The sequence below is a fragment of the Sitophilus oryzae genome, unplaced genomic scaffold (assembly GCF_002938485.1).
Source record: "Sitophilus oryzae breed Bouriz unplaced genomic scaffold, Soryzae_2.0 scaffold_1372_pilon_pilon, whole genome shotgun sequence".
NCBI lineage: Eukaryota > Metazoa > Arthropoda > Insecta > Coleoptera > Curculionidae > Sitophilus > Sitophilus oryzae.
In genome coordinates, this window is record NW_022146029.1 from 287001 (window position 1) to 302886 (window position 15886).

Genomic DNA, 15886 nt, shown 5'->3' on the forward strand with positions numbered 1-15886 from the left:
AGAAAAAGAAGTCCAAGGGAGTGATGTCAGGTGGCCTAGGTAGCTAGAATTAAACTATTTGCTGACCTTTTAAAAATGGCTGGGTTTGGTTGCTCGCGCTCAAAATACCGCTCAAAATATAAATCACTGCCATTTTCTTGAAAATTGAAAAACACTTGTCGACATACTTGTCAGCATACAGCTAATGTCAATATCAAAATTCTTATAATAGTTGTTCAGTTAAATCAAATTTCAGTTTCTTAATAAGTTGAAATGAAAATCGATGGTTGCTATTGAAATGACGATCGATGACACGCCCCGTAAAATGTACATGCAAAATGACAGCGATCTTCATTTCAAAGCTATCTCTGACGTCATTTTTTCAATCGTATGAAATTATTTACCAAATATCCAATACTTATTCACACCCCAAAAAAGTAAGATTAAGACTGAATATTTTACCTTACTTTAAACTTACTTCTATATTAAAACCTGATTTTTTATGGATTTATATATTTAGTTAAAAATAAGTGTTTTACAATATTTTTTCATCCATGTACAGGGTGGACCATTTTGGTTGTTTCTATAGGGTATCCAGGAAACCGTGAGAAATATTCAAATTTTGATACTGCAGTCTCGGGTTCTTTTTTTGAAAAAATCACAATGGCGCAAACAGATCGTGGCTATCTTGATCGGTTTCGAAGCTACAGGGGGATTCTCAAATTTTGTACTTTTGAAGATGTTCGATAGTTTGTTTATTTCAACAAATACGCAAAAATGAATTAAACATTCTAAAGGCACTTTTCTGTGTAGAATGCAGTGGCGTAATGTGTATGTTGGTTACACTTTGCAAAGCCACAACAAAACTATCTTGTAAGTCTTCTAATGTTCTATTTGCATTTCGATAAATTTCGTTTTTCAGCTCCAGAAAAAGAAGTCCAAGGGAGTGATGTCAGGTGGCCTAGGTAGCTAGAATTAAACTATTTTCTGACCTTTTAAAAATGGCTGGGTTTGGTTGCTCGCGCTCAAAATACCGCTCAAAATATAAATCACTGTTTGTTAGACTCAATATAACATTCTAACATATTATATTTCTCAAAATTTTCAAATTTACCCATTTTTGTATTATTTAAAATACCCACACTTCAATCTGTTGAAATGAAATGTCACGCATCCATCAAAACTATGTCCCGATCACCATGACAACCGTTAACTTTGTTACTCGGCGCGGTCTACTACTAAGTTAGTTTGTGGTTGTAGTTAATAGTGAAAATAAATATAGAGTGTTATATATTTTTGAGAAGACCATGCCAAGCTGAATCAGGAAATTTAAAAATATACAGGGGGTTCTATTTAAAAAAAAAACAGAAGTATAGTTAATATCTAAAAAATATTTTTTCCGAAAAAAGTTTGACTACGTCACTGCATTCTACACAGAAAAGTGCCTTTAAAATGTATAATTCATTTTTGTGTAGTTGCTGAAGTAAACAAACTATCGAACATCTTCAAAAAGTACAAAATTTGAGAATCCCCCTGTAGTTTCGAAACGGATCAAGATAGCCACGATCCGTTTGCGGCATTGTGATTTTTTCAAAAAAAGAACCCGAAACTGCAGTATCAAAATTTGAATATTTCCTACGGTTTCTTAGATACCCTATAGAAACAACCAAAATGGTCCACCATGTACATGCAAACAAATAAAAAAAACTTGTAAAACATACTGCCTCCCCTGGCTGTTATAACTGTCTGTATACATCTGTTCATACTGCCAATGAGGGTGCAAATATGTTGTGTTATGTTTTCCTATTATTCAAGGATAAAGCGAATATTTATAATTTCTGCCATCTTCAACAAGATCAATGAATTTTGCATAATACTCGATACTAAGAACTATATTCAATCGTACCTACACTACAATAGTCATCAAAGCAACCTCGTCATTATGAAGAATAACATCAAAAAGTAACGATAATTGAAAAATTGCAAAATGTTTGTGGCAAGTTCATTTTGCTATCAAAAATTAATCAAGGCATGTGTTGATATAATGCAAGAAACAAAATATTCAAGACACATGGTTCTGATCTAAAAATGACGTTGTAGGAAAATTTGCTCATAAAGTTATGAGCACTGTGAAAACACAGGGTGTAAAAAACAACTCTTCGATTAACCCTGTATAAGAGATCAAATACTATAGATTATAATAAACTGATTTTACGAATTAAAGTTGATATATCTATATACAGTTTTCTAAAAAAAATCAAGGAAATAGGGTTAAAAATAAACAAATATAACATTTTAAAGTTGACGAAATTTTTTTCCGTTGCGTTTTTTTGCATCTGAGTGTAATTTGCTATGATCTTGCACCATACGAGTCGAGTCAACTAACATTATCATTAAAAGCACCAGTTCCTAGCCGCAATTTGTACGTACGCGAGCAACGTTTAATTATAAATAAGTCATCGCATAGCGCTACACAATTTTATAATTGGTAGGAGTATAATAGCACCACTACAATAGAGACCGCTTTAGAGATGTTAATTTTGGTCTGACCTTTCCTAACATGCAGCCAAGCCGTTGCAGCAGACTATGCGTCTGGTTGCATACAATTCGCATAGTTTTGTTTCGAAAGGCGAACGAGTGGTATCTTTCAGATACACATGCAGATCTCATTTCCATAATTTTTTATTATGGAAATGAGAGTTATGGCTTTTCAAATATTGGCTTGAATTTTATACAAGGACAGCATATTTCTATAACTTTATACATTTTTGATGACTGTTTCTAGCATTAAAACACTATTCAATGTCAGAAATTAATACATTTTCATATTATTTTACAATATAATTAACTAAGGATAAAGTACAAACCTACAGTACTTCAGAAAAATAAACAGAGATTTACAAAATCAAATACTAATCGCATATAGACAACTTAATAAATAGGTTCATCGGGGAGATAAATATGGATGCTAGAGATGGGGAATATTGGAATAACTATTTTCCAGTGTGATACATGCCCATACGATTGAAAAAAAACTGTTTTGAAGTTTGGAAAGCATGGAAATCGATACATTATCGATCGATGTTTTTGTAAACTAGTCTTTAAGAATACTCTCGCTAGATTTAAGTAGCAAATGTTATTTATCATCATCATTTTCAGGTTATTCAACATTGGCGTAATTAGGGGGGTACCCGGTGGTGCCGCCCCCCCAGGTACTGCTGGGCACCCCCAGAATAATCTTGAATTATGACTCTTGGCTACGGATTAATTTTTATTTGCTTGTGATGCAGTAAAAATGAGGTTTTCTAGTTTTGTTTAGTTAATATTATTTTGTTGTGTTCAAAAAATATGTTACGAGAACACGGCTTTGATAACCAAGTCTATGAAATTTATTGATAGAGTAATTCATGTAAAGGTTTCATTCAAAAAAATTTTTTTTTTAAATTATTCTTCATTTTTTAAAAAACAAAAGCCCTCTAGGCCCCCCCCCCTGGGTTCAACAACAGGCCCCCAGGCCCCCCAGGCTTTTTTTACGTAAAAAGCGTCGTAAATGTATATTTTTCTACTCAATAGTTTTATACAGGTACGGACGAAAAGTTATTACTTTTCAAGCCAGTTAAAAAATATCTAGGCGGTGCCCTCTACTAGTAGGAGTCATATTGACATCAAAATCAAATGTATCATGTCAAAAAACTCCCAGACACCAATTTTAATCCAAATATTGACATTACCGCAGAAATTATTTGAAAAAAATCGAAATAAAAATGAAACTTCTACACCCTGTATCTCCGAAACTAAGCATTTTTGGACATACATCTATACGAACATTTTTACTTATTTTTATCTGCAGAATATGCTGCCGAAGTTTCCGGAATACAGTTCGGACCACCCTGTATATTCTTCTACTATTTTCAGTGTTGTGTTATATATTATGTCATTTCTGACTACTAGCTCGACAAACGAAAATGTTATTATTAAAAATATACACATATTAACTAAGTTAAACGTTTGATACATATAAAATACTTTATTTGAAGATATTAGCGTTTAAGATAGATTACTGAATAAATAACTCGTTACAAATGATTTAATAACAAGTCAGTATAATATCAAGATAAATTTATATAGGAAACATTTAATCAAATTTATATTAATCAATATATTTAATATGTTCAACCATAAATATTCAACATTATAAAATTTAACCCAGAATACTAATCGATAATTTTGTTTCAGAGTGTGTGTTTGGAAAAGAAATTCGCGAGTTAGGCTCCAAATGGATACCAGATCTAGGACAACCAATAGGAATACTGTATTGTATGAGATGCGAATGTGTCCCGGTAAGTTAAAACATTTTATTTAAGAACATATCATTTATTCTAAATACTACATATTATATTCCAAATACTTTTTATAGTTTAATTTTGTATGCCTCTTTTAATATTAGAGACAAGTACATCGTAGCAGTTTGTCTCAAAGTCCAAAGGGTATAATATATCGAAATTCTTCATTAACGCATGGAACAGCTAGATTCTGGAAACTATTTTTTCTTTGCTGCACTGTAGCATTAGGACTTATTGTCAGTCTTATTGTGCTTAAAGTACCAGTGATTGTCAGAGGAAATGTATCACAGAAAAATCACACTACTCACACACTTCTGATGGTGTTATTAAAAACCTAAGTCTTTATTCTAACTTATTTTACGACTTACGACTATTCTCTGATATCTCAACATTTACCATGGGAGCGTTACCATACCACTCCACAAAGCAGCATATCTAATTAGTGTCTGTAATACGTAACGATGCGTTAATAGCTATGTTTTACATTGGATAATTGCTGTTATTAAATTTAAATAGCTTTTTTATTATATAAACAAGATAATAAAATATATGGAGCATTTCTTTAATTTTTTTATTGTTCCATCGCATGTCCCGTAAAATTCAAAACCGGTCAATTTTCCTTCAATTTAACAAACAACAATGCATCGAAAAAAGTGCTATATGGGGCCGAGCCTCCAGCATATTTTTTCCTACGTCTCACTATTTAAGTCAGTGATGTCATTGTCTCGAATTATCGGTCGGATTGTATTTAAGTCAATCAAAGGCGATTTTATTTGGATCACGTCTTAAGTACAATTGAAAAACAATTACGACTTGGATTTTTTATTCATTTTCAATTCGGATTACAGACCAGTTCGATCTCGCTTTCTTCCTGCCTCTTTGTCTACAGGGTGTAAATGTACACTCAGATGCAAAAAAAGCGCAACGGTGACATTTTTTTCAATTTAAAGTGTTATATTTCTGTTATTTTTAGCTAGATTTTCGTGATTTTTTTAGCAAGCTGTATATAATTATACCAACTTTAATTCGTAAACTCAGTTTTTTATAAACTGAGTTTTTATATTTGGCATATTATGCAGGGTTAATTTAGGGGTTGTTTTTTTACCCTTTTACCCTGCACCCTGTGCAATAATTTCGTGTATAAATTTTCCTAAAATACAATTTTACGGTGAAAACCATGTCTCCTGAATATTTTGTTTTTTGGATCGTGTCAATACATGCCTTGGTTAATTTTTAAGAGCGAAATGAACTTGCCACCAACAATTTGCATTTTTTCAATTATCATTTCTTTTTAAAGTTATTTTTCAATATGACAAAGCGGTTTTGGTAATTATTCTGAACTATATACCACTATGAACTGCCCATCATGTTCGACGTTTGGGAAATGCTTGGCAGGAGGGTTAGAGGTCGCGAAGCAGTACCAGCTTCATTAAATGAATTTCGCTTGGTTCTTAAAAAAGAATGGGATAGGAAGAAAAGCATAACGCTATATGGTATATGCAGCCTCAATGACAGTATGAACGGACGCGTATACAGGCAGTTATAGCAACCAAGGGAGGCAATACAAAGTATTAGGGTATTTTTTACAATTTTTTTTTCTGTTTGTATACTTGAGTATTACAGATGTTTTCTTTAATATTTTTAGTTCTGTGATCGTTATTAATGTTTATTAAAACCAGGACTGTATCGTTAGTTTTTAACCTTTTTTTTAGTTACGACTTAATAGTCGCCAAAACCATCTCGTCATATTAAAAAATCACATTAATATGTAATGATTATTGGAAAAATTGCAAATTGATCGTGATCAGTTCATTTCGCTCTTAAAAATTAACCAAAGCATGTATTGACATGAATCAAAAAATAAAATGCTCAGGAGTCATGGTTCTGACTGTAATATTATAGTGTTAAAGTTAGTGTAAAAAACAATTTCCGGATTAACCCTGCCAAATACTAAAGTTTATGAAAACTTAGTTTACAAATTAAAGTTCATATAATTATATAGTTTGCTAAAAAATCATAAAAATAGGGCTAAAACTAACAAAAATATAAAACTTTAAATTTGCATCTGAGTGTATATGAGCGAACAACTGAGATGACTAAGGAGATTTTCATATAACACTCTTCAATCTTAATCCTTTTTATAAAGAGTTGTTCGATTATACTAGTTGAACCAAGATCACAGTATAAATCTTTGTACGAACACATTCACCAGACTTACAATGTAATGTAAGGGCGATCAACTCAGTAACCATCGGCATCGGTTCAAAGTTGGTCAAAGAATACCTAGAGAAGCTGCATAAATTAAGCAAAGAAAAAAAAAGTTCTCCTATAACTGGGTACCACCCCACAAAGGGATAGACGGCAATGAAAAAGCAAACGTTTTTTTAGCTAGAAAAGGAGCAAACACTTCACTAACTGAACCAGAACCGTTCTGCTTCTAAATATTGAAACCGTCTAAATATTGAAACTCCATGTGAAATTTCTCAGGACTTACCACCGAGAACTATCAAAGATTTTCATTAATTTAAGTAAGAACAATCTTCGGATTAACAGGACATTGCTTCCTCAATGTTGTTTATTAGATTACTCAGTAGATCGAAGCTAAGAAACAACGGCGAATGCACGTTCTGTCGGCAAAATGGGGAAACTGGAGAACACTTCATCACTGAGTGCGCCGAGACGACAACCATTCTTGTCATAAACTTTGGTACGACTGATATCGGAGATGGAGAACTAACCTCTGCAAAACGGCTTTAGGATACTGGCTTTTGTCAAAAACTTGAGGCTGTATGATAAGTTATAATTCAAAAAAGGGTGGCACGATCGTCAAACTAAGTCGGTAGGCCAGTTTGGGCCGTCCAAAATACGACTTCAGTACATGACAGGCCAAATATGGCTTGTATATTATATACGGCTTGTATGGGGAGCTACTAAGAATTTGGATTACCATGTATAAGCAAATTACTTTGTATAGGAACGCCCAATCGAAAAATATGGATATGAAATATATAAAAAAATTATTATCTAAAATTTAAGAGAGGAATCACCACATAACTTTTTTAATATACTTATTCAATAACACCCTGTATATTGGGCCGAGAAAATTGTTGCTTTTTCTGAAGGAATTGCTCGATCAAATAAGTATTAAATTATATATGAGAGGGCAATTGTATAATACACGGTGCCCCAATTAAATATTTTCCCACAATTGTTTTTCTCGGCCGAATGGAAAGTTGTACCGTATGATCAAATGAAAAAAAGATTAATACTATGGAACATTCACGAGTGATTTATCGCTGCATCGGAAATGACAAAATGACAGCGAAATTTCAATACTTAATCTGATTCGAATTGAATTTCAATCGTAAATATATATAGTAATTTTTTGGTGTCGCATTATAAACTTTGCTATTTTTTTTAATAAATCTATAGTATTATCATATTTTCACTTTTATATTTGTTGAATTTGTTGGATAGCTCTGCTGTTCACAGTTTTGATAAGAAGTCTGTCTAGGTTCCGGGGTATTGAAATCTAAAATGGAAAAGTTATCATAATTCAGAGGCACAAAAAGCTAAATAACTTATGTTACTCTCTAAAATGACGGATCAACCCGGACAAAGATATAGACATAGACAAATATAAAGAAAGTGCGTTTGAATTTCCGTGTTGACCGTACCGTTTAAAAACTTGTAATGTATTCCGTATAGATATATTTTTTCAAAAATAATCTGCTCTTACTTCGTTCTCATATTCAGCGGCGAAGTTTCCATTGATGCGGGTGATACGTCCCATCCCTTCAAAACATTGTAATACGTTTTCATTTAAAAAATCACTGAGATCTCCTATAATAAATTAAAATTCTTAGTAAATTTATTGAAATAATTTAATTCAATTTCAATTATCTGGTGTGTGTATTGGTCGAGCTTTATAGATAATGCTAAGACCTACGCTAAATGCTAAAAATAAAATATCTCTACAGTGCGATGATGCGACTGTCCACATTACATCGTGAACACCATCAACGCGAGCCGGGGTCAGTGAACTTTCCGGCCACAATTACGTCTCCCGTTCGATGTTTTAGTCGATAGGTGACGCAGGTTTTTAAACACATCTCCTTTACTGTATAAAATAGAAAATAAATATCGTTGCGTGTCGCGATGACCGCTTCTGAGTGTGGCTGTAAAATAGAAATAATTTTACAATCATTCTTCAGTTCTATGGTGTATTCAGAAAAAAATAACTATTGAAGAAGGACCTCCAAAGCATATTTTGAATATTAATGCTAAATTAAAATCGTGTATTCCTCATTTTAGTAAAAATGTTTATAAAACTGAACACTGGTTATGTGGTTGTAAAGCACTTAATAAACTTTTTTGTTGTCCTTGTCTACTGTTTTATCTAACAGATACGTTCATAACTTTGTTTTATACCTAAATTCAATTATTTTTTTAAATTGGTTTGATTATTTTTTTAACCTGTGAGTCTAAAAAACTGTATTGTGTTGGTAAAGTGTTAATTGCAGTTATATACTTTTATTACATCCTCTTGTACTGACGCGACGCCACGCCGCTGCTCATATTCTTTAATTCTATTTAATGTTCCACAAAATGAATACACAATAATGGCAGCATGCTGAATAGATGATGCAATTTGTTACTGTTTTGAAAATTTAATAAACATTCAGTTTTCATTTTAGTGGGTAATCCCAGGACTTTGGAATTAATATTCTCTGTTCACACTATTTAAATTATTACACACCCACTTTAATGATTATTCATGAATGTTTTATTCAAACCTATGCCAAGTAAGCCACTATTTTGTAAATATAATTATTGTTAAAAACAGATTCTGACTGAAGTCATTTCGATAGTAGAAATTGTTACTGATCAAGGTCCTACAGAGTATAGTTGTATGTCCATCCGGAGGATCCCTGAGAGTGGCAATTGTGTCTGTCATTTTAATTCACAGGCAAATTTTATTTTCTGTTATTTTTTGAATGTCCAAATTTTTTGGAAATCTTGTTGAACCTACGTATATCATTTGTGAAATATATAATTGGTGTATCATGACATTACAAATTATGCATTATCATTAATTTATAATCAAAGATCTTATTAAATAAAGTGTTCCTTAAACGGATTTTTGGTCTTTTATGGGGTAGCTTTTGGTCTATTCCATTACTCCCTTTTCAGATCTATTGCGGTCTTCTGATTTCTAGATCGCATTCTCCAGTCGTACCTTTTTCAAAATGTCTTAAAGACTGAATCTTCTATAATATAGTCTTTTGTCGGTGGCTTATCATAGCGTAATACAAAGAAGTGCACATTTGCCAGGCTATCGTAGTGGCATAGAATGCGTTTTGTCGTTTCTTGTTCTGATACAGTTACAGTTACAGAATCTGCACAGTCTGATACAGTTACAGAATCTGCACATGGATTCGCTTATACTACAGTTTATGGTCTGTCTTTGCTTATGCCGTAAAGTTTGGCGAGTTTTACTATCATTTGATTTTCATAAATTTAATGTTTCTGATTGATTTTAGAGCAGCACAGAAGATGTCTACCCTACGATCTCTGACGAGTTGATTTTTGGATTAAAGGATGACTATTTCGCCACACTGAAACGGTAAACTAAAAAATAAAAAGTACATTTTCTGAAGTAATCCTTCTTTACGTGCGCTGGGAGTAAAATTTCAAAGCCGTGTCACGGCACGCGACATAATACGCGAGAAGAAAAGTAGTAAGGACCGCCTTACCAAAAATCGTCCTATTTAAATGAAATTTGGTATGTCGATAGACTGGACCAAGGCCAACTTGACCATGTACGACACGTGTCACTGTGATAGTTTTGACGTAAGAAACGTCAACAGTTGATGTCGTCCGATCGCGATCAAATTTGATAAGTAGGCTATGTGAGCGACGATGCACACGGTTCTACCCTGCATAGTTGGATACGACGCCGACGTTTCGTTTACATCTTCATCACGGTAGGATTAAGGATTCGATATTGGAGAAAAATGTGGGTCGATTTCGGCATAATTGGGGACGGGTTACAGGATGACGCCCTCGGCGTTACGAACCGCGCGATGCCTCTAAATGAACGAAATCATCAGAATTTTTCATAATCGTAGGTCGATTGGAACCAAACTCGTCACGTGGATAGAGGTACCCGATTGGAGTCCTCAGACAGACAGTCGGATAGACGACCATTTTAATACAAATTTGTGAAGGTGAATCAAATTATTTTTTAATTTTTAATTTATTACTTTTTCATTATTTCAAACTACACTTATTCAAGCATGTCCTTCAAATCCGTCAATTTAATAGCTGTTAGTTAAATTTTACTTCAAATATGCGCACATACATTTTTTTTTTGTAAAATGCAACTGTTCAGTTAGGTCGTCATTGACTTCAAGGAAATATATGCTAGGTATATAGTACCACCGCTGAGTTAATAGTTCCAAGTTACATATAAGCGTCACATAAACAAATATATGCCTTATCAGAAATCGTCGCCTTTCTGTATTTAAAGCCATTGCCAATTATCTCGCACTCGGAGGTCCGTCTAATTTTATACGAATGTCAAGGATTTTATTTATTTATTTTTTTCATTCTAAAGCTAAAAATAAATCTCTTGATTTTACGCTTTCCGGTTGTCCATATTATATGGCGTCTTTACTAGATTATCATCTAAGTTGGCTATGCGGCAATAAAATTCATTAACAAACCTAATTAGTAGTAAGAGCGATGTAGAAACCGGCCCAGTCAATGGAGAGCTGATTATGCGCGTTCAAACATTTTTAGCAGTCTCAGACGCAGAATTTTACCTTTAAATTCCGTCTTGCTTTATTTGAATACGCGGCGAATGCGTTACATACTTTTGTCTCGATGTAAGGCGATGGCTTAATGCCGATAACGAAACTATTATTCTGACGTTCGTTACTTTGCAACTATTGAAATAAATTTCTGCTTGGAAGTGGTAAAACTATAAGAAAAAAAATACTTTCTCAATTTTACTACGATCCCTAGTAGATCATGTACTTTTATGTTTGTTCAATTACTAAAAAAGTCTATACAATTACTAAAAGTTTGTCTATACAGGGTGTCCCAGAAATAAGTGCATAAGTATTTTAAGGGGTGGTAGTTATGGTTAAAAGTTAAAAGAAACACGTTTTCTCTTTACCATTTTTAAAATAAATTGAATTAATAATCGAGTTATTTAACTTTAAAAATATAAGTAAAATAGTGGCAACATTTTGAGAACCGCTGGCTACCATAACCGGCTATTAAGCCATTTTCAACTTATTCGACGTCCTGTGTTGCCAGATTGTCAAAAGAAGTATATGCGGAAACAAATCGCAAAACTCTACAGTATCAAGGGTTTTGTAAAGATACGTTACTAAAGTTGTGTTATCACACAAAAAGGAAATATTTGGAAGAAGGAATTGATTAAAGGATGATTCAGGTGAAGGCACGGCCAAACATTGTCAAATGTTATTTATACTTATACATTTATGCTAAGCCGAGCACGGTCCGAGCTTCGCCGGATCGCGTCCGTGCCCGGTCCAAGAAATGTCGGTGTACATTTTTCCTCGGATCCGCTACGTTCCGGCCCCGTTGCGGCAAACATAAATGAGCCGCGGCGGTGCACGGCCCCACCATGCTCCGATTTCAGACTGCAGCATAGTTGCCAACTTGAGAGAAAATTACATCGGCACGGACATGATCCCCGTTGTCCACTCGGTGTAGCATATATTGAAGGTTCGGACGTGGCTCGGTGTCTACTTCACGGAACGTGCCCGGCTCGGGCACGGTCCGGTGTACCGTGAATCATCCTTAAGTCTCCATTTCTGACAAATTATTCTCATGAAGTTCCACCATATTATGTGAACCATTGAACTACTGATTTAGAAAACACAATGACAATCGCACACCACTTTCAACACTTAAAAAGTTTTTTTTTATCGAAACTACTTGGTAATATAGCAATGTTAATATTTATTTTTTCGTTATATTGTAGCTGAAAATAACTGTAAACATGTTGTATGTGTCAAAATAGTTAATGTGTTTTTTCTAGAATTATTAGTAATAGACACCGATAAGATTAAAATATTAATACTCCTAATTTGTGTAGCAATTTAAAATTACAGTGAATACAAATATGTTGAATATGGTTAATGTATAAGATGACAACACTGGAAGGTTTAGATACACCGTAAAGAAATTTCAGGTGAATAAACAAGTGGCACCAAAAAGTTTTTTAAAATTATCCAGAAAATGTCAAGAAAACTATAAGATTTTCAACTTGCAGTTATTTCTGAGACACCCTGCATAAATAACAGTCACATCAGATATGGTGACATATGATATGTCATTCCATTCAGCATGTCATTTTCTATCATATAAAGTAACAAAATACGAAAAAAACATTTAAAACTCAAAAGTTGTAGTCATTTCCGGTTAAACAGGAAGTGACAGAAAGTAATTGAATACTGAAAAAAAAACAAAATGATAAGGATGAAGCCACTTTTAAAAAATACCCGGTATAATTAATAAGTTTTTAAATCACGTCTGCTTTGAACTGATTTTTTTTCCTTTCAGATCAACTCCTTTAATTGCTAATTATTCACAAAATCTTACATCATAGACACAGATGACTGTCATTTGTCTGGCTCCGTCTTGTCAAATATTAATAAACCTCGATACAAAAGGTAGTACGTGGGATTTCGTAAATAATAAGGAATCAAAATAGAATCAGTCTGAAATGAGAATTAGTTATTCCAAGGCTGTCTCAATTAAAAATTTATTAGATCATACGGCAGAGTATTTTGACTGTATTCGTTTTAATGTTACTGCACGAGTTAATGTATTACGGTTTAGTGATGTTTTTTTTATTAAGAATTGATCCTACACAAGTAGGATATACAGGGTGAGTCTTAAATAAGTACAAATATTTTTAGGGGTAGTATATTTCGACCTCAGAAATACTTATTTTTAAAAAAATTGAAAATTTGGAATTTTTTGAAAAAAATTGGAGATTTTTAGTTTTTAGTTAAAAAACATATTTTTTTGATAATATAGCAACATAGGTAGTAGATTAAATTTGCAAGGAAGAAAACTCAGAAAGGGTCCGGTGGTTCCCAAAATTTAAGCAAAAAATATATTTTTTAATTTTCGAAGTAAAATAACTCGGTTATTTTGGAAGAGAAAATATGCTGTTTTTTTTCAACGAGATATACCAGCACGGAAAATATTTGCACTTATTTAAGACTCACCCTGTATATTTTTTCTTGAGAGGGATTTATTTCTTATGACAAATCATGTCTGATTATGAAATCTATTTAGACTGATTATAAGAGATTAAAGAAATAAGGTTTCAAGAGTGTCATTGAATTAGTTTTCCTAGACTTCCATTGTCTGTATTCTTTAATATTTACACAAATCAGTTTGATAAATACGACGATTAGACTTTCTACATAAATCCACTTCTGGACTCTCATCCTTTTCTATATGTTTCTGATCTAATGTTTACTTAAACACGCTATATTTACGGTCACCTATTAAAATTACGGCCACCTAGTAAAATTTTTACTTTTCTTTGTAATTTTCTGTTAGATTTTTAAATAATAATATAGTTTATTAATAATTTAGTAAGCTTTGTATTTTTCTTTTAATTTTTCAATTAATTTTGGAAAAGGTTTATTTTTAAGTGAATTTTTAGCAACTCACTTCCCTATTATTAATATCCTCCCATCGGAGGTCTACTCTTCGTTTAGTTCTTCTAAACCTCCAGACTGTTTTGCTACACTGTTCTTGGTTACGCTATATGCGCTATCATTGCCATTTGTTCTTAGCGACCTCTTCAGTTTTATCTGTAAGTCTGATTTGACTTTCTAATGTAAATGAATTGGTAAAATACTTTTATATGTACTTACGTATTCATACTGGCATGTATCTGTATCACAGGTGCCATGAGAACATGTCCAACAGCAGCAATGGAGGTCATTTTAGACCTAACACCACTGCACAGTGTCGCCGGTAGTTATGCCAATACGACAATGATTAGAATGGTCATTGACGGAAATAGTACTGAGAGAATTTTTAGGTCAGGGGCTTGGAACATCCTCAAAAAGAAAATTCCACTTCTCCAACTCCCAGTGGATAACATACCAAGAATTTACAACTTTGAGAAACATCTCTCTGTAGTATTCAATAATAAAAATGATTGGAAGGAAGAAACGCTAACTCAGCATATAAAAGACCATACCATAACGTGGTATACTGATGCTTCCAAAGCCAAAGCAGGGACAGGGATAGGAGTATTTGGGCCGAAAACCAAATACTCCAAACCAATGGGCACCTACCCCAGTATCCTTCAGGCAGAAATCTACGCTATCGAAAGATGTGTACAATTTATCTTAAATAAGAAACTATCGAAAACAGGAAATTTGATCCTATCCGATAGTCATGCAGCGATCAACTCAGTAACCATCAATTCGAAGTTGGTCAAAGAATGCCTAGAGAAGCTCAACAAGTTGGACAAATAAAATAAAGCCCTCCTACTCTGGGTGCCTGCTCACCAAGGGATAGAAGGCATTGAAATAGCAAATGATCTAGCTAGGAAAGGAGCGAACACTCCACTAACTGGACCAGAACCGTTCTGTTTTCCAAGCGGAAACCAACTGAAAGCGGAACTGAAGAATCTGGAAGACTCCAACCGCAACTTGGAATGGGTGTCCTCCAACGGTCTAAGACACTCAAAAAAGTTCCTCAGAACCTACGACCTGGAAAAATCAAAGGTTTTCCTTGATTTAAGTAAAAACAATCTTCGGATTGTCACGGGGTTTCTAACAGGACACTGTCTCCTCAACGAACACCTTAGTAGACTGAAGCTGAGAAACAACGGCGAATGCAGATGCTGTTGGGAATATGGGGAAACACCAGAACACCTGATCACTGAGTGCGCCGAGACGACGACCATTCGTGCCATGAACTTTGGTACGGCTGATGTCAAGGATGGAGAGCTGGCCTCTGTGGAGCCGTCTCAGATACTGGCCTTTGTTGCTTTGAGAGCCTTGAGATTGTATGATGAGTTATAGAGAATATGAGATAGAGAAAGCCTTGAGACTGTATGATGAGTTATAACTCGTTATAACTCAAGAGAGGGGAACGCACAATAGATCTGTAAGGTCGCGGTGACTAACTCCCCTCCTAAACATTCTACATTCTACGTATTCATACCAGACTATGAAACTATAGTATAATATTAAAGAATAAAGACAATTTCTTGTTCTTGGTGGTTTAATGAAGCATTAGGTATATTTGCATCGCCTTTCCAGACACGTAAATTATATTGTTTATCTTCTAAGACACCATCTAGACAAGATATTATAACCAGAATATATTTTTAAAAAATTAAACTTATTTCTTTATTACAAATCTATTATCACTAAAGCGCAATATTCATCAAATAAGTAGTATTTTGTATTAGATACAGATATGCTGTAGGTACTTAACAACAATTTATTTCTAAACATGAATTATATGCATATTTTGTAACATCC

General features: G+C 33.6%; 1 protein-coding gene across 1 annotated transcript in view; it reads left to right on the forward strand.

Annotated features, from left to right (window-relative positions):
- Nucleotides 1-15886, forward strand: part of LOC115875312 (dorsal-ventral patterning protein Sog-like) — a 106167-nt gene that overhangs the window by 71620 nt on the left and 18661 nt on the right. Inside the window, exon 3 of the mRNA XM_030890732.1 lies at nt 4216-4319. Within this exon, the coding sequence (XP_030746592.1) occupies nt 4216-4319 (104 nt within the window). The remainder of the gene's footprint in view (nt 1-4215; nt 4320-15886) is intronic.